Source organism: Rattus norvegicus, chromosome 19 (genome assembly GCF_036323735.1).
Source record: "Rattus norvegicus strain BN/NHsdMcwi chromosome 19, GRCr8, whole genome shotgun sequence".
Lineage (NCBI taxonomy): Eukaryota > Metazoa > Chordata > Mammalia > Rodentia > Muridae > Rattus > Rattus norvegicus.
The window spans coordinates 55,851,505-55,872,939 of NC_086037.1; the positions used below are offsets into that span (position 1 = coordinate 55,851,505).

At 45.2% G+C, this 21,435-nt stretch overlaps 1 protein-coding gene across 4 annotated transcripts; it reads right to left on the minus strand.

Annotated features, from left to right (window-relative positions):
- Positions 1-349: 349 nt before the first annotated feature.
- Ddx19a (DEAD-box helicase 19A) lies at positions 350-20,705 on the minus strand. Of its 4 annotated transcripts, none has more exons than NM_001005381.2 (12): positions 20,579-20,705; positions 17,260-17,308; positions 14,212-14,262; positions 13,193-13,328; positions 8,682-8,774; positions 6,129-6,231; positions 5,634-5,748; positions 4,349-4,526; positions 3,788-4,025; positions 2,331-2,493; positions 1,784-1,975; positions 350-1,432 (listed from the first exon to the last, which is right to left on the minus strand). In NM_001005381.2, the coding sequence occupies exons 1-12, from the start codon at positions 20,633-20,635 to the stop codon at positions 1,371-1,373; spliced, it is 1,437 nt and encodes a 478-aa protein (NP_001005381.2). In that variant the 5' UTR covers positions 20,636-20,705; the 3' UTR covers positions 350-1,370. The 4 variants fall into 4 exon arrangements, with proteins under 4 accessions (NP_001005381.2, XP_063134007.1, XP_063134008.1 ...); XM_063277937.1 differs by lacking the exon at positions 20,579-20,705 and adding an exon at positions 17,787-18,184; XM_063277938.1 differs by lacking the exon at positions 20,579-20,705 and adding an exon at positions 17,993-18,146.
- Between the last annotated feature and the right edge of the window lie 730 nt (positions 20,706-21,435).

The window sequence follows — 21,435 nt, forward strand, 5'->3', positions numbered from 1 at the left end:
GATTCTACAGAGTTGGTGGATTGTGACTTCAAATGTTCCAACACTGACCATAAGAATTCTACCCACTGAGATGCAAGACGGACTGAGCCAGTCACTGTCACTGTAGGTAATGGAACATGGTAGAAATCCTCAGTCCCTATCACTGAGGATTGCTGATCTACACCAGGGGAGCTGCACATTAAGGCGACAGCTACTTTCCAGAGCCAAACAGGTGTAAAACTGAACCATCGGGTTACAAAATACTGTGAAGGGGTGCACGTGTGCAAACGATAGCATATGTGGACGACAGAAGCAAGAGTGGGACGTGTTGAGTAGGCTGGTAGCCATGGTGCCTCACATGCACACGGAGCACTTTTATACACATTTTTAATGAGCATATATTAGTCTAGTAAGCAGAAAAATACAAATAACAAATCATGATTAGTAAAATGTTTCTCATAATTACTTTAAAATTTCTTAGAATGATGTTATCACTGATTTATCCAATCTTATTCATACAAGGTATGAAGTAACCCATAAGTTTGCTAACAGCATAATTGAGAGTTTTTGCTTGGTCATAACTTCCTTTCTAAGTTGCTACTTGGCATGAAACCCCATGGATTGGAACCAAACAATGGAGCCAGGCACAGAATAGATGGAATCAACAGGAGGAAAGACACCTTCCCCTTCAATGGGATTGTCTACCCCGTAGACCAATGACCCTTGAGTCTGATTTTCTGACTTCCATTTTGCCATCTGAAGAATAGCAATGGAACCAAGGTGCTCACCAGGGAGGAAGGGGGAGCAAGTAGAGTGGGGGTGGGTGGAGAACAGAGTCTCTACTGGTTCTATCAGGGGCAGGTGGGCTACAGCAGTCTCTCCTGACCTCTCTGAACTGCCTTTTTTACTCTCATTTATTCAAGGTTGAAGGTTGGTCAAAACACAGGGAGCCAGCCAGTGAGCATCAAGGCCTACGGCCCAAGCATCAGCAACCATATTACCATACAAGAGAAAACTGGCTTTAGAGGAGAAGAGAGCTGAGAACTCAGTTCTTCTCTCAAGACAAGGATGTAGCTCTGGCTGCCCTAGAGGTCACTAAGTAAATCAGGCTGGCCTCAAACTCACAGAGATCCACCTGTCTCTGCCCTCCAAGTGCCGGGATTAAAGGTGTGCACCACCACCCAGCTAGGACTATTTTCTAAAATGTAACTTTCCTTAGATTTCCCCCTATTTGCACAAATTTCTGTCAAGTCCAAACGTAATTCCGAATGAGGTAGGTAGTCTCTACTCAGACCTTGGTCTTTGAGGTGCCTGTCAAGGCCTATGCCATAAAAGCACTGGAGTCCCAGGCAGGGAGTGCTGAGGGTGGCGCCAGCCCATGGAGAAGCTTCTCAGTTGGCTATTTTCTCGATCTCGTCCAAGTCATCTGTGTCCAATCTTTCTATCTTCTTATCTGAGGGAAAGAGAAAGGATTGGAAGACCACCGTGAACTACCGTGGAGATGTGACAGAAGTCACCTAGGACAGCAGGGCAGTCTGGGAAGGCACCTCCCTGTGGGACAGTGATGCTTCCTCTAGGCACAGGGCAGGCTTCCTGAGCCTGAGCAGACAGCACCAGGGCTCTGGTCACTGACACCAACATCCCAGGAGTCAGCTTCTCCCAGCCTGGTCCCAGGGCACTGATACTCCAGTCCCCGAGCCCTCAATATGCAGGGACAGAGCCCGCCTCAGGGACTGAGGAAACATCCACTCTTCCACACCCCCCTCTGAAAAGGGGATCCGGCAGAGCCCACTCAGGGACTCACTGAAATGCTCCTGGATTCTGTTGAGGATATTCATGCTGTGCTTGCTGTCAACCATGTTTACTGCCAGGCCCCTCTTGCCAAAGCGGCCTGTGCGCCCAATGCGGTGCAGGTAGGTCTCATTGTCTGGGTTCCCGTCCTTGTCCACAGGAAGGTCAAAATTGATGACCACAGACACTTGTTCAACATCAATACCTGTACAAAGGGAGGCAGGCAGGAGACAAGGGGAGGGAGGTACCATCAGCCACACATACCCAGTGGCACTGGAGACATGGCTGGGACAGGTCACATGTGGCCACTGAAGAGCACACACTAAAGAGGGCTGTAGCCGAGGCCGAAGGACACAACTCTACGAGTCAGGGAGCATCTGGAAACCTTCCCACCACAGCCAGACTGCTGGCTTCCCTTCCACCCAAAGGAATCAATCAGCCCCTCCTAGGAAGGAACGGCCCCCAACCCTCCGACCTCCAGGAGACCATGAGCACAGGAACTTTTCTTGCTCACAGGCCTGGGCCCCCCTGCCTGGTGAACGGGGCCAGTCTCTGCTCACCACGGGCACACACGTTGGTGGTCACCAGAACCTTCTCTTTGCCTTCTCTGAAGCGCTCGATCACAGCAGCCCTCTGCTCCACCATCATCTCTCCACTCAGCAGGGCCACCTGGTGGCCCTCTTTGGAGAGCTCTGCCGCCAGCCAGCTAGCTGTTTTGCGGGTCTGGAAAAACAGAAATATTAGTACCTAAAGACTGTTGTGGATCTAGACTGTAACCACCTAAACATTAAATACACTAAAACTGCCAACCTGACTACAACAGTAAGCAGCAGTGCTTCAAGGGAAAAGATTTACAAAGTTTTCATTACAAAAATACACTTGGGTCTGATGAAATGGTTCAGTAGGCAAAGACTCGCTGTCAAACTTGATGACTAGAGTTCGATTCCAGAGACTCACATGATAGATGAAGAAAACTGATGCCTCAGATATCCTGACATGCTGTGCATGTACACACACAGAATAAGTAAATATAATAATTTTTTAAAAACCCTATAATTTTAGCACTTGGGAGTCTTGAAGTAGAAGAGCATAAGTTGATGGCCAGTCTGAGCTACACAGGGAGACATTCATCTCAAAACCAAATCTGAATGGGATTAAAAACAAAAGGGGGGGTTGGGGATTTAGCTCGGTGGTAGAGCGTTTGCCTAGCAAGGGCAAGGCCCTGGGTTAGGTCCCCAGCTCCAAAAAAAAGAAAAAAGAAAAAAACAAACAAAAAAAGGGGGGGGTAGGGAAATCGGAGAAGTCCTACAACACTGTTGCCCCATTATGTGGATTCATTCTCTGAGATGTCCCTGTCCTGAAGAATCATGTCAGCCATGTCATGTCAGAGACGTGAAGGGATGGCTCTGGGTAAGAGGAGTCTTGAGACAAGACTAAATGCGGTCAGCAATCACTGGTTGGCTCAATGTTAAGCGAACATAAAGCAGTAAGGGCCTGAAGAGCTGCCTCCGTAGTTCAAAGCCACACTGCAGCTTCAGTTTCAGCGCTGAGGAGGTAGAAGCAGCTGGAGGCCAGCCTGCTCTGAAAAGAATTCCACGACAGCCAGCACCACGGCACAGAAAAACCCGTTCTTGAAAAACAAACAAACAAAAAAAACCCACCAAATAAAATCACAGCAGAATGTTCTGTACTAGCAGAAGAGGATGTGTCTTTTGTCTCCTAACACTATTTTCAAGTGCTTCCTCCTGTGACAAATAAGCAACTTGTTACAGTTCTTCTTTTTCCTAGAAGTCATTAACGATTTTGCTTAGATTTTCCGATAACATATCCCCTACACACAGATACTGTTCCAGGAATGTTGTGTTAAAGCTATGTGAGCCCTAGAACATGAGGGCTAAATAGACCACTTATTTTCTCCATCCCCATGAGCTAATTGCTTGCTACAGAGAATTTGGTCCTTTTGAGCAAGGGGCTGAATGATGTAGGGACTGCATAGAGCAGACCTCGGACTACTCACATGGCAGAAGATCATGGCTTGGGCGATGGTGATGGCCCCGTACAAGTTGCACAGGGCCTGGAACTTCTCCTCTCTGTTATTGCAAAGGACATAATACTGTTTGATGGTATCCAACGTCTCCTCTTCACGCTTCAGCTTGATGATGTTGGGGTCTGGGACCACCTTCTGGGCAAACTTCCACACTGAGTCTTCAAAGGTGGCAGAGAAAAGCAGCATCTGGCAGTTTCTGGGCAGCATCCTGCAAGGGGAGGCCCAGGCGCTTGGCAAGACTCCAAGGTTTTACAACCAGAAGGAGCACAAGCTCAGCCTCCCCGTTCTGGATGGGTCATGGCCCCAGCAGGCTGAGGTGGGGAGAGAGCATCCTGGGGAAGGAGGAGCACACCCAGCACGGCACTGGGGCTGAGTGAGGGGCCCAGGTCTCTCTTCTCGACCCATGCTGGAAGCATGGTGACAGCCGCTGTGGAAATGGCCCACAGCACCAATGTAGCTGCACAGAGCAGAGCAAAGAACCCAAAGATGCAGGAGGAGCTCTGGCAAGTTCCCCCTGGCTCTAGTTCCTACCTCTGGATGCGGATGCTCTGGTCTTGGTGGCCCTGAGTCGCTATCATCACATCAGCCTCGTCCAGAACAAACACCTTGATCTTCTTGGGGTCAATGAACTTCAGTTTGGAGCACCAGTCCAGGACGGTCCCAGGGGTACCGATGACAATCTGCTCACCGACCTTCTGACCTCTTTCCACTGTGTAAAAGAGAAGTTTTCTTCAGGCATTCCCAAGACAAAGCCAGTTCTGGGGGGAAAAAGTCTTCTACATGTCTCAGAAGTGTCAGAACAAGTCAATGTCAGATTTCTTTTTTTTTTTTTTCGGAGCTGGGGACCGAACCCAAATGTCAGATTTCTAAATGTGGGGGAGCTGGTAAGATGGCTTAGTATGGGGGGCTGGGGATTTAGCTCAGTGGTAGAGCGCTTACCTAGGAAGCGCAAGGCCCTGGGTTCGGTCCCCAGCTCCGAAAAAAAGAACCAAAAAAAAAAAAAAAAAAAAAAAAAGATGGCTTAGTATGCTAAGGCTCCTGTCAGATCCAAGGAACTAAATTCAATCCCTGAAAACCCAGGGTGAAAAGAAAGAACTGACTCCCACAATTATCCTCTGATCCGCACACAGTCCCACCCCAATAAACAAAGAGGCGTCGTCCTCACGCCTCTCTTCTTCAACTGTGGAGTAAAACACCAGTCATTGCACCATGGACACAAATGCGCACACTTCTTTCTACTCCCTAAAACCTTCAAAAACGTTTCTTAGTTTACACATGGGTGAAGAGTGGAGTGCTGTGCCTGGTGCCCGCAAAGTCCAGACGGGAGGGCCAGATTCCCAGGAACTGGAGTTCCTGACAGCTTTCTGTTTTTCGTATGGATGCTAAAGAAACTGAACCTGGGTCCTTCTAGAAAAGCAGTCAGTGCTCTTACCAACTGACCTGTCTCTCCAGCTCTTTCCACGGCTGAGGTCATGAAGCTCCTCTCTACCTCCATGTGTCTTTCCATATCATCTTCTGCCATCTACTCTCCCGTGCAGGTCACCTAGTTCCTCCTAAGCTGGTAGCTGTCAAGGATCCTGGCAGACTTGTTGTTTCCTGGTCTATGAATATTCTACTTGTACAGCTAAGGACAAATCCCTTTAGTTTAAAACACAGATGCCTATGACACACACCCTCTGAAACTTCAGCGAGGTCAAGTTTAAACAAGTTCATGTTCACTTTAACATTCCATTGTAAGAAATTAGGCCACTGGTCAGGCATAGTAGCCCAAACTTACAAATTTCATCTCTGTTTAGCCCTTTTCCCTTATACTTACATTTATTGCCTCGAACAGCATAAGCTAGCTTCAATTCTGGATGAAATTTGCCCATCTGCTCAATCACTTTTCCTGTTTGCAGTGCCAGCTCGTATGTTGGGGACAGGCACAAACACTGGCAGAGAAATCATAGAAGGTGAGTTTAGTAAGGACAATGGGCCTAAGCCACTGGCACCCTGATGTTATTACCTCTTGAATAGTGCAAGGGACCCACTCTCAGGCAGGCTCATCTCTCACATATTGAACAAATGTCTGTCAGTAAGGAACCTGGCTTTAGTGGGAGCCCTGGTTCAGAACTGGTGGAGGCCTTTAGAAATCACTGCTTAAGGCTGAGGTCTCCAAAAGAATCCTAATCCTGTCAAGGCCTGGAACACTAACCTGCTTTGAGATAGCCCAAGACTAAGGTGCCAACATCAGTCATACCTCAGTGTCATCAGATGACACTACTGGTCCTCAGGGCAGCCAAGCAACAGCTCCTAGGCTTCTAACACTCACCTGAGGGTGTCTGTCTGCTGGTTCCACTCTGCTGAGCATAGCTAAGACAAAGGCAGCTGTTTTCCCAGTACCAGACTGGGACTGTGCAATCAGGTTCTGTGGGCTGCATTGACAAAGAAACAATATTGGAGTAAGGTGTGGTGATCTACACTTTTAATTTCACATAGGAGGTAGACATAGGCAGATCTAAGTTTGAGAGCAGCCTGGTTTAGGTACCAAATTCATGGACAGTCAATGCTACATGGTGAGATCTTGTCTCAAAAAAAAGAAAAGGTTGGGGATTTAGCTCAGTGGTAGAGCGCTTGCCTAGCAAGTGCAAGACCCTGGGATCGGTCCCCAGCTTCGGAAAAAAAAAAAAGAATATATATGTATGTATGTATGTATAAACACACACACACACACACATCCACTTAAGTTTCTTTTTATTTTCTTTTTTTGGTTCTTTTTTTCGGAGCTGTGGACCGAACCCAGGGCCTTGCGCTTCCTAGGCAAGCGCTCTACTACTGAGCTAAATCCCCAACCCCTCTTTTTATTTTCTGTTTCTGCACTGAACAGAAATTAACTTTCATACATTATTTCACTTGACAATCTGCCACCAAGCTACATTTCAACTCCTACATTTTAAAAATGTTTTTATCATTCATTTATGTACATCTGTATATCTGTGTAGAGGTATGACATGTATGTGCAAATGAGTGCACACAGAGACCAGAAGAGGGAATCAGATATCACATCTTCTAGAACTCCAGTCACAGAAGTTGTGAACCACCTGACCGAGTAGTCGGAACCAAACTTGGGTCATGTGGAAGAGCAGGATGTGTTCTTAGAACCATGAGGCATCTCTCTAGTTCCTTCCAAAGATTTACAAATTAAGTGCTTAGTGTTTTGGGGAGTGGAGATGTGCAAGTGTGAACTCAGAGGACAATTTTTAGGAGTTGGTTCTTTCCTTTCACCACATGGTCCATCTAACAGATGTCAATTATTGGAAGGCTTATTTACTCTAAGCTACCATACCAGCTCCACTTTATTCTGTCAGTTTTTTTTTTTTAAACCAATTATTATTTAGATGGGTTCACACCAACAAAATCCTCATTCTGGAGTGTCCTAGTTTTAATGCCCAAGTGTCCCAGAGAGATCAAGCCTGGAGTAATATCTAGGCCACAGAAGCCCAATGATGTTTTCTGCTGAGCTATAACATGCCCCTGAATTTCAACTTTCTGGATACTCTCTCTTCCCACCTACACAGATGACTTAAGACACTGACTCAGTTGGTGAATTCTCCTTTCTTTCTTCAGGGTCTTATTATAAAGCTCAGGAGGTTGGCCTCAAACTTACAAACCCTGATCTTACTTCTGCATACTGAGTTCATAATTAGGTGTAATGGGCGTTTTAGAAGGAACCTTTACAATCTACATCACCTCACCCAATACCATGGTGTTTTGTCATTAAAAAAGAGTTGAAGCCATGTGTGGTGGTACATGCCTTTAATTGCAACACTGAGGAGGTAGAAGCAAGTGGATCACCGTGAGTTCAAGGCCAGCCAGCTCTACAGAGTGAGTTTCAAGACAACCAAAGCTACATAGTAATAATCTATTTCAAAAAAAAAAAAAAAAAAAAACAAAGACAAACAGCCAAAAAGAAGTTGATATAAAAAAAGTTCTACAAAATACAGTATCATTTATCTGGGTTTTAAAAATATGCATGCTACCCTTCAGAGCCTTAGACAACTATGCACATAGTGAAAGGATTTAAAGACACACAAGGAGATAGCCCATGTCAGGAAGGCATTTGCTTCTGAAGGTGGGGTAGACAAGAGATGGAAGAGTTCATGGGAGGTTCCACTTGCAACTTTATTAATGTAATACCGTAAATGCTGAATAGAGCTACAAAGATATTCCTGGTATTTTTCTATATACATTTTTTGTTGTGGAGTTTAAAAATTTCAAAGTAGTATTTTTAAAAAATTATTCTATGTGCATGGATCTTTAGCCTACATGTCTGTGCACCACTTGTGTGCCTTGGAGGTCAGAAATGGGCATCAGATCCCCTAGGACTAGAGTTATATACACTGTTGTGAATCACCATGTGGTTGCTGGGAATTAAACCTAGGTTCTCTAAAAGAGTGCTCTTAACTGCTGAGCCATCTCTCCAACTCCTCAAAATACTTGTCTTGTTTTTAAAGAAGCAGAGAGTAAATCTAGGTCATCAAAAATGCCCAGTGAAGGCCAGGAGTGTTATTTAGCACATATGCCTTTAACCCCACCACTCGGAGGCAGGGGCAGGCAAGATCTCGAGTTTGAGGCCATCCTAGTCTATAGAGCAAGGTTAAGGATAGCCAGGACTACACAAGACATCGTGTCTCAATGCTCCTCCCTCCCCGCCCCCCAAGAAGTATGTTTAAATCCCCTTGATTCTCTCTGCAGTTTTGAAGCTCTTTTCCTGAGAAAGCAGGTTGTCCCAGACAGCCCGTTCTGTGCCCAGAAACAATGAGAGCCATTTGTGAAACATTTAGTTAAACCAACTATGAAGAGGGACAGCCGGGTCTGCACTCACGGTTCAGCAAGCATCATGGGCAAAGCATTCTCCTGGATCTTGGATGGTCGATTGAAGCCCATGGCATAGACTCCTTGGAGAAGCTGTGGTTTCCTAGGAGGAAGGGTAGAGACAAGATGGGTTTCCAGCAATTAAAATGTTCTTAAAGACTCTCACCTTCCCTAGATCTACCTAGGTATGATGCTTAGCCAAACTGTTACTCTAAAATTTACATGTGGTTATTCTCTGTGTGTACGTGCATGTGCCATGGCGTAAGTCAGCATTCTCTTTTCACCGTGAAGGTCCTTGGGATTGAACTCAGGTTATCAGGCTTGGTAGTAAGTGCCTTTACCCAATTAACCACCTCACCAACTCCAAACTTTTGTAAAAAGATTCATTTTTATCTATGTGTACGAATTCATACGTGTATGCGTCGGTGTGTGTGAGTGCCTATGGAAGACAGAAAAAGGGACTGCGCTCACTGGAGCTAGAGTTAACAAGCAGTTGTGAGCTGCTGGAAGCGGGTGCAGGGAATCAAGCTTCAGTCTACTGCAACAGCAGTGACCGGGCCTAATCCACAAGCCATCTCTCCAGCCCCGACACCATGCAAACCATCTAAAACCAGAGCCTCATCTTAGCCTTCTCTGTGACTATTACAGTTTCTTAGACGGAGGGAAGAATCCACGCTTTCAGCAGACCCACCCATCTGGTCAGATCAGGATGACAAGTGTTCTCTATACACAGCAAAGTGATATTTATTTCATAAGTTATAAAGGAAATTTCTAAAATAAACACTGCTTGCTATATTGTTGCAATGTAGAATTTCTTTAGAAAAATTGAATTTACGTAAAACTATTTTTCTTTCTAGGAGATAAGGTCCCTATGGAGCCGGCTGTTCTGAAACCTGATATACCTCACACCCTAACTCATGTCCCAAGTGCATCACCACACTTCGTGCTCTACAGGGACTGCAGCCAGGGCTTCATACATGCTAGGCAAACACTAGAGCAACTAAGCTACATCCCCAGTCCTGGCAACAAGTTTTCATGTAACTACATAATAAATATCAATTGCGGTCACATTTATAACAACTTCTCTACTACCTCTATATTCACAAAGTATTTAAGAAAAACCCAAAACTTTTTGCTTATTTTTAATTTTTATTGTTTCTTAAAGGAAAGAGTTTATGTAACCCAGTTTGGATTTGAACTCACCATGTTGCTGAGGGTCACCTTGAATTCCTGACCACTTTACTCTGTCCTGAGTGCTGAGACCACAGTATTTCCTATGCTCAACTTTTCACAAAAAAATCTAAAATGATGTCTCAAATCTGTAATCACAATACTCAGAAAGCTGATAGAAAGACAGCCTCGAGCACACTATCCTGGGCTACAGTGAGTTCTAGGTCAGCCTGAGCTACGGAGTGAGTTAAAAAAAAAAGGGAGGGGGGGCAAGACTAACAAGATGGCTATGAGGAAAGCCACTGCTACCAAGCCTAATGACCTGAGTTTGATCTGTTGGCTGGAACCCAGATGATAGAAAAGGAGAACCGACTCCAACTCATCCTCTAGTCTCTACTCTTGTCTCTGTGTAGTTTGTACTCGTGCACACACGGAGATATATACTATAAAAAATTTAAAGACAAAAGGACTAGAGATGGCTCAGTAGCTAAGAGCACTAGCTGTTCTTCCAAAAGAAGCTGGTTAAATTCTCAGCACCCACGTGGTAGCTCACAACTGTTTGTAATTCTGTTTCTATGGGATCTTAATGACTGCACTCTTCTGGTCTCTAACGGGCCCAGACATGCCCTTGGTACACTAATATGTATATAATTATTTATACAAATATATATAAATACACACACAATGTGTGTATGTAGGCAAAACATACATAATGAAAATTTTATACTAAAGATAAAAATAGTAAATTTTAAAATATTTTAAAATGTTTAAGAGATGAACGAATCTCTAGAAAGTAAATTCTGGCATATCTAGGTTCTCAGACATAGCTAATTTTCCTATCAACAAAACCCTTTGGTATTCTCTATTGGGTAACGAAGGCAGCCTCTGAAATGCTATGTAGTAAGATCTTAAGAAAGGGGAGGGATGGAGAGATGGTTCAGTGCACTGGCTGTTCTTCCAGAGGACCTGAGTTCTGTTCCCAGCATCCACATGGTGGTGGCACAGCCATCTGTTACTATAGCTTCAGATCTCATGCCTTCTCTGACCTCCATTTGCACTAGGCACACAAATGGTGCACATACGCATGTGAGGCAAAAGCACTCATATGTAAAATAGCTAAATTAAAAAATATATTCTTGTCAGGCAGTGGTGGTGCACACCTTTAATCCTAGCACGTGGGAGGCAGAGGTAGGTGGATTTCTGTGAGACTAGCCTGGTCTACAGAGCCAGTTCCATGACAGTCAGGGCTACACAAAGAAACCTTGTCTCAAAAAACCTAAACCCAAATCCAACCAAAAGCCAAACCAAAAAGATTGTGACAGAAACATAATCATTATCAATATAAACATAATTCATATCAATATGAATGGGGTGCCGACAGCTCAGCTGGTAAAGTTCCACCACAGAAGCATGACGGCCTGGGTTTAGATGTCCAGCACTCAGGTAAAAGCTGAGTAGTGGTACACACCTATGACACCAAGGAGAGCAGGACGGTAGTGAGCCAGGAGGATCCTGGGATATCTAGCTGCATGGACATACTCCAGGTTCAGAGGAAAATCTGTTTCTCTCTCACACAGAGTATTTCCTACAAGAGCTCCATCCGTCCTACATTTTCAAGTGGTCGGTATGGCAGTGCTGCCTAGTGCACAGTGCTATACAGCCCAGCCGCACTTCCAATAAAACCTCTTCTGAGAGCTATTAGGTGTATTTTATCACGAGGCACTCCTTTTTTTTTTTTTTTTTTTTTCTTTTTTTTTTTCGGAGCTGGGGACCGAACCCAGGGCCTTGTGCTCGCTAGGCAAGCGCTCTACCACTGAGCTAAATCCCCAACCCCACGAGGCACTCCTTTTACTCAAAGCCTGGCCTATCAAAGGTTGCACTGCACTCTCAGTACTGCCTAGAGCAACTCCAAGTATGGGGCCACTGCCCCCATTTTACTATATGTCATTGCCCTACATTCTCTTCAGTTACAGTAAAAACCATCTGGCCTGTGTCAGCCCCATAAAGATAAGACCAATGCCTCAATAAATAAAAAAGCCTTGAACCTCTACAAACATCCTGCTATCAGCCACATTTTGAGACAGGTTACTCAAGGACTAACCCCAACTAAGAAATTTCTTCTCTATCATCCTCTGAACATCTGCTTGAGGTTTTAGGCTTTAAAAAGAGCCTGCTCCCTCCCTTCAGAGAAGCAGCTCGGTACCTGAATCTGACTGCATCCTTAGCCAGCTAGAAGTGCTTCCCACAGTGAATAAAGGTGCTTCTGGTTTCTTTCTGACTTTGAAGGTTCTGTCCTCATTATCTGAGCAACCCCAGACCCCAACAGTATCAGAATCCAGGTTCTTCAGACACTTTCTAAAAGCAGATAAAAATGTGTGTAAACCCTGTAGTCTTCCAAAGGGCTTACCTAATAAGACATGTTCCTGACATCCAGAAATCACCTGTCAGCCAATATTTTATTCAAAGTTCTAAGAGTATAAAAGAAAAACAAAAAGACTTTCAGCTATGATGAATGAATCTGTAGCATTTCAGTCTCTACTAAGAAAATCAGGTGCACATGCACACTTGTAGTCCCAGCTACCCATGAGGCTCGGGTGGGAGGATCCTTGATGCTAGGTGTCCAAGGCTAGCAAGGACAACATAGTGGGATCCCACATGCACTCTGTACCCCAAGCAGATCCTGAACTTCTGATCCTTCAAAGCAGCTGGATTATGGGCCTGCACTACCACCAGACCACTCGGGGATCCAGTGTCTAAAGAAAAAGAGAAAGCTATACTGGAAGAAAAAGGATAGTCAGGAGAGAGATAGAAGATTATCACTGTATACACATGCATACAGTCTCGTGTGTCCAAGGCTGGCCTCAAACTTGCTGTGTTGCCTAGAATGACCTTGAGGTTTGACCTCCAGCCTGCAAGATCTCTGAAATGCTGGGATTGTACATAGGCATGCCACTCAATGCTTGTTTTGTGCAGTGCAAGGGATCAAACTCAGGACCTCACATTTGCTAAGCAAGCACTCACTCTACAACTACCTGAGCCACAAACCTTGCCCCTCCCACACTCACGTTTAATTATGTAGATTACCTCCTACTCAGAGACATAATATGATTTGTTTTTAAAAATTTAAAGCCAAAATGAAAGTCCACAAGAATCCAAAATGCTGAAATTTGTTTTTTTTTTTTTTTTATTTTTGAGATAGGGTCTCCTTACGTAGTCTTGGCTAGAATGAACTCAGAGATCCCCTGCCTCTGCCTACTAAGTGTGGGATTAAAGGCCTGTGCTACCAGGCCAAGTCTTGAGAACTGATTTACGGGGACTGAGGAAGAGCTGTTCTGACTGGTAAGTACTCACAGGCGAAGCTCCTCGAAGGACTTCACTGAGTAGAGCGGGGAGCTCGGGTCCCTCTGCAGGACTTCCACTTGGTTGGTGTTATCCACAAGATTGCTTCTGATCAGCTTGTTGAGTAAAGACTGAGCAGCTCTGTCCTCTGTCAGGAGAGAACAGATTTTCTTCATCCACTGGGGAATTCTCACCCGAGGAAATGCACTTTCCCATCTCTGCTCTAGACAAGCAATCACGGTGGAGAAAAGCCACTCCCTGTACAGTTTAAGTTACTGGAGACAGGGTCTTACTTGAACTCACAGCATCCTCCTGCTGCAGGGACTGAGTACTTGGATTCCTGTCTCTGCACTAAGCTATTTTTGTTTTAAACTTCATTTGCCTCAGCCTCTCAAGCAGCTGAGACCACAAGCACATGATGCCTATTTCCTCAATCACCTTATAGCTATCGTGACGCCCTTTGGTTTGTTTTTCCAGTGATGGGGATAGAACTCACGGCCTAACACAAGTGTTTGGCCCTTGAGGTGCATGTCCAACCTGACACACCTGCTCTGCACATTTGTGCATGTGTAATGTATGTGTCTGTATGAGTTCAAAGGTGCACATACGTGTGAAGTCTGAGATTGAGATTGTGCATCTTCCTCACCTGCTTCCTCAGCTCATGACAGGGTCTCAGTGAGCCTGCAGCTGACTAGTTGTTTAGAATGGCTAGGCGGAGAGCTTGGGATCGCACTGCAAGCGTCACACCACCCCTCCCTCAGTGCCAGGCTTACACACACATGCCACTGCATGTGTTTTCACGAGCTAGAAACTGGGGGCACAACTCAGGTCATGCTTTCACGGAGGCACTTTAGTGAGTGAGCCATCTTCCCAGATCTGACATCCTACTGCTGAAGAGATTTTCTCCAGCTTCCGGGACAGCAAACTCTTCATCTCCCCTCACTTCCCTGTTCCCATAAGAGTGTCGCTAGCTCCAGTGGTTAGGCAGGGTCACATGAGGTCTCTCACAGCATACTTCAAAGAATGGTTACCTTTCTCTTCTTCCTCTGTCTTTTCTGCAGTGGTGCTGGTTTTGATAACACCTACACAAGAGAACAGCTGTCATTAGAAAGGCAACCACTAAACCCACCTAAGGCTGGGACACTAAACACTAAAACTCACTAAGTGAATGACTGTAAGGAGATGACATTTCTTCACATTTAATGGATTTTATGTCTACAAAGTATGTTAAGTGCATAAGAAAAACTTAAATTTGAACTGAGAATCACAAAAATATGTGGCTGCTGGTTACTTGATTATTCTAAAATACAGCAAAGCATTACATAGTAAATTCTATTCTCTTTTACCTATGACACTAGAAAAAAAAAATTTTTTTTTTTCGGAGCTGGGGACCGAACCCAGGGCCTTGCGCTTGCTAGGCAAGCGCTCTACCACTGAGCTAAATCTCCAACCCCACTAGAAAAACTCTTAAAAGTCTGACTAAACATTTTGTGATGAGACTATATGGAAATAGACACTTTCAGGCTCTGAGAACAGAAATATAAAATCATAGAATACTTATAGAGTATTGCATAGTGGTGACTGAAATCCCAAGACTAAGAAAGCAGAATCAAGCTTACCCAGAATTTGAGGCTAGCCTGGTCTATATATAAATTCCAAGTCAGTCAAGGATATATATGGAGACCTTGTTCTAAAACACTAAAAATAAAACAATTTTGCAGAGAGTACTTTGTTTTGTTTTCGAGACAACTGTCATGTAGTCCAGGCTAGCCTGCAGTTTGCTATGTAGCAGGGGATCATGCTGAACCTCTAACCCTCGTGCTCCTACTTCCACATATTTAGATTACAAAAAAGGCAACAGCATGACTGTCTTATATGGCACTAAGCTCCTGCATGCTACAATATCGTCACCCCTACTTTGAAAATTTTTGTAAAAATTGAGAAGGATTGGATAAAAGTATTTGCTGTCAAACCTGATGACCCAAGTTCAATCTCCAGGTCACACCTGGCAGGACAGAACCAACTCCTGTAAGCTGTGCTCCGACCTCCACATGGGTGTGACACATCCGTCTCACACACACAATAACAACATTTCCAAAGATTTATTTTCAAGCCTGCTGGTGGTGGCCTGCGCCTTTAATGACTGCACTTGGATTAGTGCCTGCACTTGGAGAGGCAGGTGAAAACCTGTCTCAAAAAAACCAAAAAAAAAAAAAAAAAAAAAAAAAAAGGGCTGAAGAGATGGCTCAGTGGTTAAGAGCACTGACTGCTCTTCCAGAGGTCCTGAGTTCAATTCCCAGCAACCACATGGTGGCTCATAACCATCTGTAATGGGATGCTCTCTTCTGATGTGTCTGAAGACAGCTACAGTGTACTAATATATAAATAAAATAAATAAATCTTTAAAAAAAAACAAAAAAAAAAGGAAAAGGAAAGAAAGAAATTCTTTTAGATTAAATTATATGTCTATGCACGTTCACAAGAGGGCAGGTGTCCTGAGGCCAGGAGGGTGTAGTTACAGGATGCTGTGAATCAACTGCCTGATGGGCTGCTGAGAACACAGCTGGACTTCGGCAAAAGCACTGAGAACTCCGAAGCAGAGAGTCATCTCTCCGTGCCACAATATGTTCTCAAATGCTTATACTCTTGACCTAGCAAATGTATCTTGGGTAAATTGTTGTACAAAAACATTACACAAGGTAAAGTATTTCAGCTCACGGTGATTCTAAGATCTAGTTTAGGATATCAAATTGAGACAAACACGATTAATCTCAACCAACATAAGGGGACGTTGTGTAGCTCAGCTTGCAAAGAACTATAGGTGCACGAAAAATCAATTCTGTGCATTATTTTGTCACCTCTCAGACAGAGGTTGTGACAGGGAAAGACAACCAGGAGATGACAAAGAATGAAATAGGAGTCCCCATACATAAAGATCCTTTGGAGCATCATTCAAAATTCAGATCCAGGCACAGTAACGGTCTGCAATCCTCAAACTTAGGATGCCAAGGCTAGAGGCATCTGTGCATTCGAGTCCAGCCTCAGTTATAGAGCACGGCCTTGCTACCAAAAAACCACAAATGACCAAGCTAAGAGAAATGAAACTAAATTAAAATGTCCCTAACAGTCATCACTTCTGTGTCATGGACTGAACCCAGCACTCCTAAAATTCATTTATCCTTGTCCTAACCCCCTGTACCTCAGAAAGGGATCTTATCTGAAAATGGGGTCACTGCAGATACCACTGCTTAAGTGTACCCTATCCAAAATGTTACTGGACCTATATAAAAAGGGGGTACACCTATGGCTAAGGAGTGACAGAGTATTTGCCTCAAGTGTTTGTGACTCTGAGTTTACTCCCAGCACTTTCAATCAGTCAATCGATGGAAGAAGAAAGGCTACTTGAGAGAATGCTATGTGAAGTGAGGGCAGAGATCTGAGTAAAATTGTTAAAACTCAAGAAATACCAAAGACCGCCAGCAAAGCACTAGGAGCCAGGGCTGTGGGTTGGAGTTTGTTTGTTCGTTTGTAGCTCTAGCTGGTCTCTAGCTCGGAAGCCCGCCTGCCTCTGCTTCCCCTGGACACAGGCCTGCAGCACCCGGCAGCTATTACGATTTAAACAGCACACCTTTGAGTGCTTCCTCAGAGGTTAGGGAGACCAGCAAATGGACGCCTTGGTGTGAGAACAGTACTATAACAGCATGGAGGGGCGCCTTGTGCCTTTATGGATTTTCTGAGTTATTGATTTTTGTTTGTTTCTGAAACAGAGTTTTGCTATGTCCTTAGCAGGAGGGATCTAAAACCTCCTGCCCAGGGGAATCACAGATGAGAGCCACCACGCCTGGACCCAAAGATTCAAACCTTAAACAGGAGAATACAATAGTGACTTTTGTTTTTAAGGCATCAGAAGCTAGAAAAATCTGGAAAACATTCCCTCTTCAGAAATTCCTAATTCGGGCTCCATTCCAGGGCTGACATGTTACGCATGGGCTCTAGGACAATCTCACTGCTCGTTGCAGGGAGCCCTGGCACCAGCCCAGGTAAACTTGGTACCTAGTCTGTAGTTACCGTTGACTCACCATTGGTGTCTGCTTTGACTTTCTCTTCCTTGATCTGCAAACTGTTCATCTGAGTGAGAACAAAAGGAAACAGTAAGCAAAAGACCCAACCAAGGAAGGCAGTGGAATGCCTCATAAGCAGTTAGCAGAAACTATTGCAGAGCTGGCTGGGGAGCTGGCTTGTTCTACACAATATAGAAGTACTAAGGGCCTGGGCAAACCATCTCCTGTTTCCTCAGCAGCATAAACAGAGCAAGTGGGCACGGGTTAACCATAATGGTATGGGGACACTGGGAAAGAAGCTTCAAACATTTGTTTTTCTAACATACACTTTTTCTACAACATATCCAAGTTTCTGTTTGTTTGGGTTTTTAGTGAAGCAAGGGTCAAACCCAGGACACTAAACAAACTGGACAGGTGTGCTGCCAGCCTCTTTAACCCCAAACTTAAACAGCAGCAAGTTACCTGTCCTACCGACCACCTGCATGCAAGTTAGAGAGCAGCACAGTAAGCCAGTGTAGTAAAATAGGCCTTTCTTTATCCAGTACCTGGGAGGTGGAGGCAGGAAGATCAGAGCTGAGGGTCACTGAGTTAGAAGCCAGCTTGCACCAGGAGACTTACAAATGTAACAATCAGAGTCACAGGTATTTAATAACACAGAACTGTCCACAGTAAGAGCTGAAGGTGGCGTGGACAATCTTGATTGTCCACTCGATGGTATGTATAATGAAAGACAAGCTCCTGAGAGGTTCACCTGACGTAGGAAGACCTACACTGAAGTGCAGGCTGCACCTTTCCCAGCCCTAGGGTCCAGGATTGAATGAGGAGTGAATGCAAGCAGCTGCAGCAGCGTCTCTCTCCTGACTTGAGGATGTGGCACAGTTCCCTGCACCATGCCTTCCACCATTACAGACCATGTGCCCTTCTTAAACTAGGAGGCAAAAATACTTTGTGTGTGTGGGGGTGGGGGTGGGGGGGTTGTCTATGACATGGCTCTTTGTGTAGCCATGGATGTTCTAGAACTCAACAGGTAGACGAGAATGGCCTCAAACTCAGAGATCCACCTGCCTCTACCTCCTGAGTACTGGACTGAAGGCACGTGCCACCTCACCAAGCCGAGATAAACTCTTGCTCTTGTCATGTATTTGTATTTTGCCACAGCAAAGACAACAGCATCTAAGACAGATGATTTAGGTTCCCGGAACCTTGGGTCTGTCCCCAAGATCCCTAAGTTAACATCATGGGTTATTGGTGTTTACAGACAGGGTCTTTGTGCATAGCCTTGGGTCCTTGAACTCAGAGATGATTCACCTGTTTCAGCTTCCCATGTGCTGATATTAAAAGTGTGAACCGGGCTGGAGAGATGGCTCAATGGTTTAAGAACATGGACTGCTCTTCCAGAGGTCCTGAGTTCAATTCTCAGCAACCACATGGTGGCTCATAACCATCTGTAATGGGATCTGATGCCCTCTTCTGGTGTGTGTGAAGACAGCGACAATGTACTCACATAAAATAAAATATTAAACAAAAGTGTGAACCAACAACACACCTGGGGACTGTTACTCTTCCTAGAGTCACTGTACTGACTTTGCCAAGTGGTAATGTCCTTCCCAAGTTGCCCTCTCCAACCGACCTACTGTGCGCTCCTGTGCATTACGGAGTTCCTACTGCTGCGAGGAAACAGCATACCAGGACAATCTACACAAGCGCTCCTCGGGCTCGTGGTTCTAGCGTTAGTCTAGCGATAAGGGTCCATGAAGCAGAGCAAAGCATGGTGACCGGGGCTGGGTGCTGAAGGCCTACATCTTTAACTGTACTGGAAATCAGGCAGCCTCTAAGGGACATACTTTCCCCAGCAAAGCCAAACCTCCTAAGACTCCCTAACCAGTAGCACCAAATGGGGACCAAGTGTCAAAATGTCCAAGTCTATGGGGAACGTCTCATTTAAACTACCAGTTTAAGAGTTTAGGAACCAGGTTTTCTACAGAAAAAGCAGGTGAACACAATTTCTCCTTTAATGGGGGAGAGGCCATGAGAAAGCAGACAAACCTGGGAAAGGTATCACACACCTGTAGTCCCAGCACTTAGGAGGCAGAGGCAGGTGGATCTCTGAGTCTACAGAGCAAATTCCAGGACATCCAGGACTACACATAATTAAACTGGAGAAGAAAAAAAACCCCAAACCTCGCAGTCACTACCTTTTAGGAATAATCACTAGATTTGAGACTTCAGACGCGACTCATAGGATTGCTCAGTGGGTAGCTCACGTTACTAACCCCAACAAATTGAAGAAAGAGAATTACCCTCACAAGTTATCTCCTGACCTCCACACATGAACTGTAGCACATGCATGCTCAAATTACACATGTACATACACAAAGCAAATCCAAACAAAAACAAACAAACAAACAAAGAAACAGAAAAACAATTGCTGCTGGTTCTTCTACTGAACTGGTTCAGCGGTTAAGGGAGCTTGCTGCTCTAGCAGAGGGCCAGCACAAGTTTGAAATCCCAGCTCCAGGGGATCCAACACCCTCTTTCTAACATATGCAGGCACAAGTGTGGTGCACAGATACACACAGGCAAAACACCACACACACACACACACACACACACACACACACACCCCATATTTATTAAAAGTATTGAGGCCACCCTGAGTTAAACAGTGAGGCCAGTTGGGCTGTGTCAAAAACAAAACAAAGGCCGCAAATCGGTAACCCAAACACTAAGAGGAGGCAAAGAGATAGGAATTCAGGCTCTCATGGCCGGTCTCAGCTACACAGCAAGTCAGAGGGCAGTCTGGGCTACACTATCTCGAACCCTCCACCGTTCACCCAAAAAAACTCAAAATCAAAACAACCTAATAAATAAAACTAAACGTCACTTAAAATAGTAACTAAACATGTATGTGTTGCTAAGTGAAGCATTAACACAAACAAAAAAAAACCTGGTATTCTGGAGAGCTTCAAACTGCCAACTGTCAGTTAAGCATGATTGCAGTGACTGTTAGGTGAAAAACAGCATGAACTCACTCAAAAACTGTCCCTCAACAATAAAAAAAAAAGAGAATTTTATGTTGCCATTTCTTATAAGAAGTCAAGAGAAGGGCCAATTTGGAGCCTCACACACATAATGAGGTACAGAGTCACCGCGGGAGCAACTTTTTAGTCCAAACTCGGATAAGCAGCTCACTGCGGGTTTTCTTCGCTCTAGGAGCAAATCAGCACTAAGTGATCGCCCGCAGCAGACTCCAGTGTGCGCGGGCCCGCCAGACTCGGAGGTTCGGGTGCTGGAAACTGGGTCCTCCTCAGTCCCCCATCCCCGCCAGGCCACTGACCGACTTGACAGCGGCTTCCTGCTCGTCCACCGCCAGCGCCCAGGAGTCGGTGGCCATGGTCCCCAAGACGAGCCGACCTGCAGAGAGGCTCCGCACTCCAACACCAGCGTTGAGTCCCAACCCGCGCCAAGTGCCACTAGTGCGGAGCGGAAAAAGACCTGCGCGAAGTTGACGTCAGTTCCGGCCCCTCGTGGCCGTCTTCCACCGGCGCTCCGCCCAGAGGAACATAAGCGTGCTTAGCTTAGCGCTTTAGAGTCCTACTTCGCTTATCCCGGAATTCGAAGCCAGCCTGATCTACCGAGAGAGTTCCAGGACGGCCAGGGCCCCCCGCCCCCCCCCCCCACACACACACACACAAACCGTGCCTCGAAACGCTAAAAAAGAAAAAAGAAGTCCCATTTCGCTAGGTGCAATCTCTTTGAGTTAAGGTTCTAGAGCCCTGCAAAGAGTTACTTAGTATTCGCTCCATCACTTAATTTCATACTAAAATTCTTCCCTATTTTGGTTTTGAAACAAGGCTACCTTTCTTTAATCGTCTTAAACGCCAAGATTACAAGGGATCGGACGCTCTCTAGTGGCCTTTGCGGTCATAGACACACATGCACACACACACTTAAAAATAAGATGAGCTGGGCTGGAGAGATGGCTCAGTGGTTAAGAGCACTGACTGCTCTTCCAGAGGTCCTGAGTTCAAATCCCAGCAACCACATGGTGGCTCACAACCATCTGTAATGGGATCTGGTGCCCTCTTCTGGTGTGTCTGAAGACAGCTGCAGTGTACTTACATATAATAAATAAATAAATCTTAAAAAAAAAAAATGAGCTGATCGATGGTGGCACTTGCTTTTAATCCCAGC

Bases quoted from the DNA above. Each gene is read 5' to 3' on its own strand.
- Ddx19a (NM_001005381.2), bottom strand. From the start codon at position 20,635: ATGGCCACCGACTCCTGGGCGCTGGCGGTGGACGAGCAGGAAGCCGCT. The intron at 13,329-14,211 runs GTAACCATTCTT...CTCTCCTGACAG, and splicing joins GACAGAGGAAGAAGAGAAAG to AGGACAGAGCTGCTCAGTCT. The intron at 2,494-3,787 runs GTGAGTAGTCCG...CTGTTTTTCCAG, and splicing joins AAGCCATGATCTTCTGCCAT to ACCCGCAAAACAGCTAGCTG.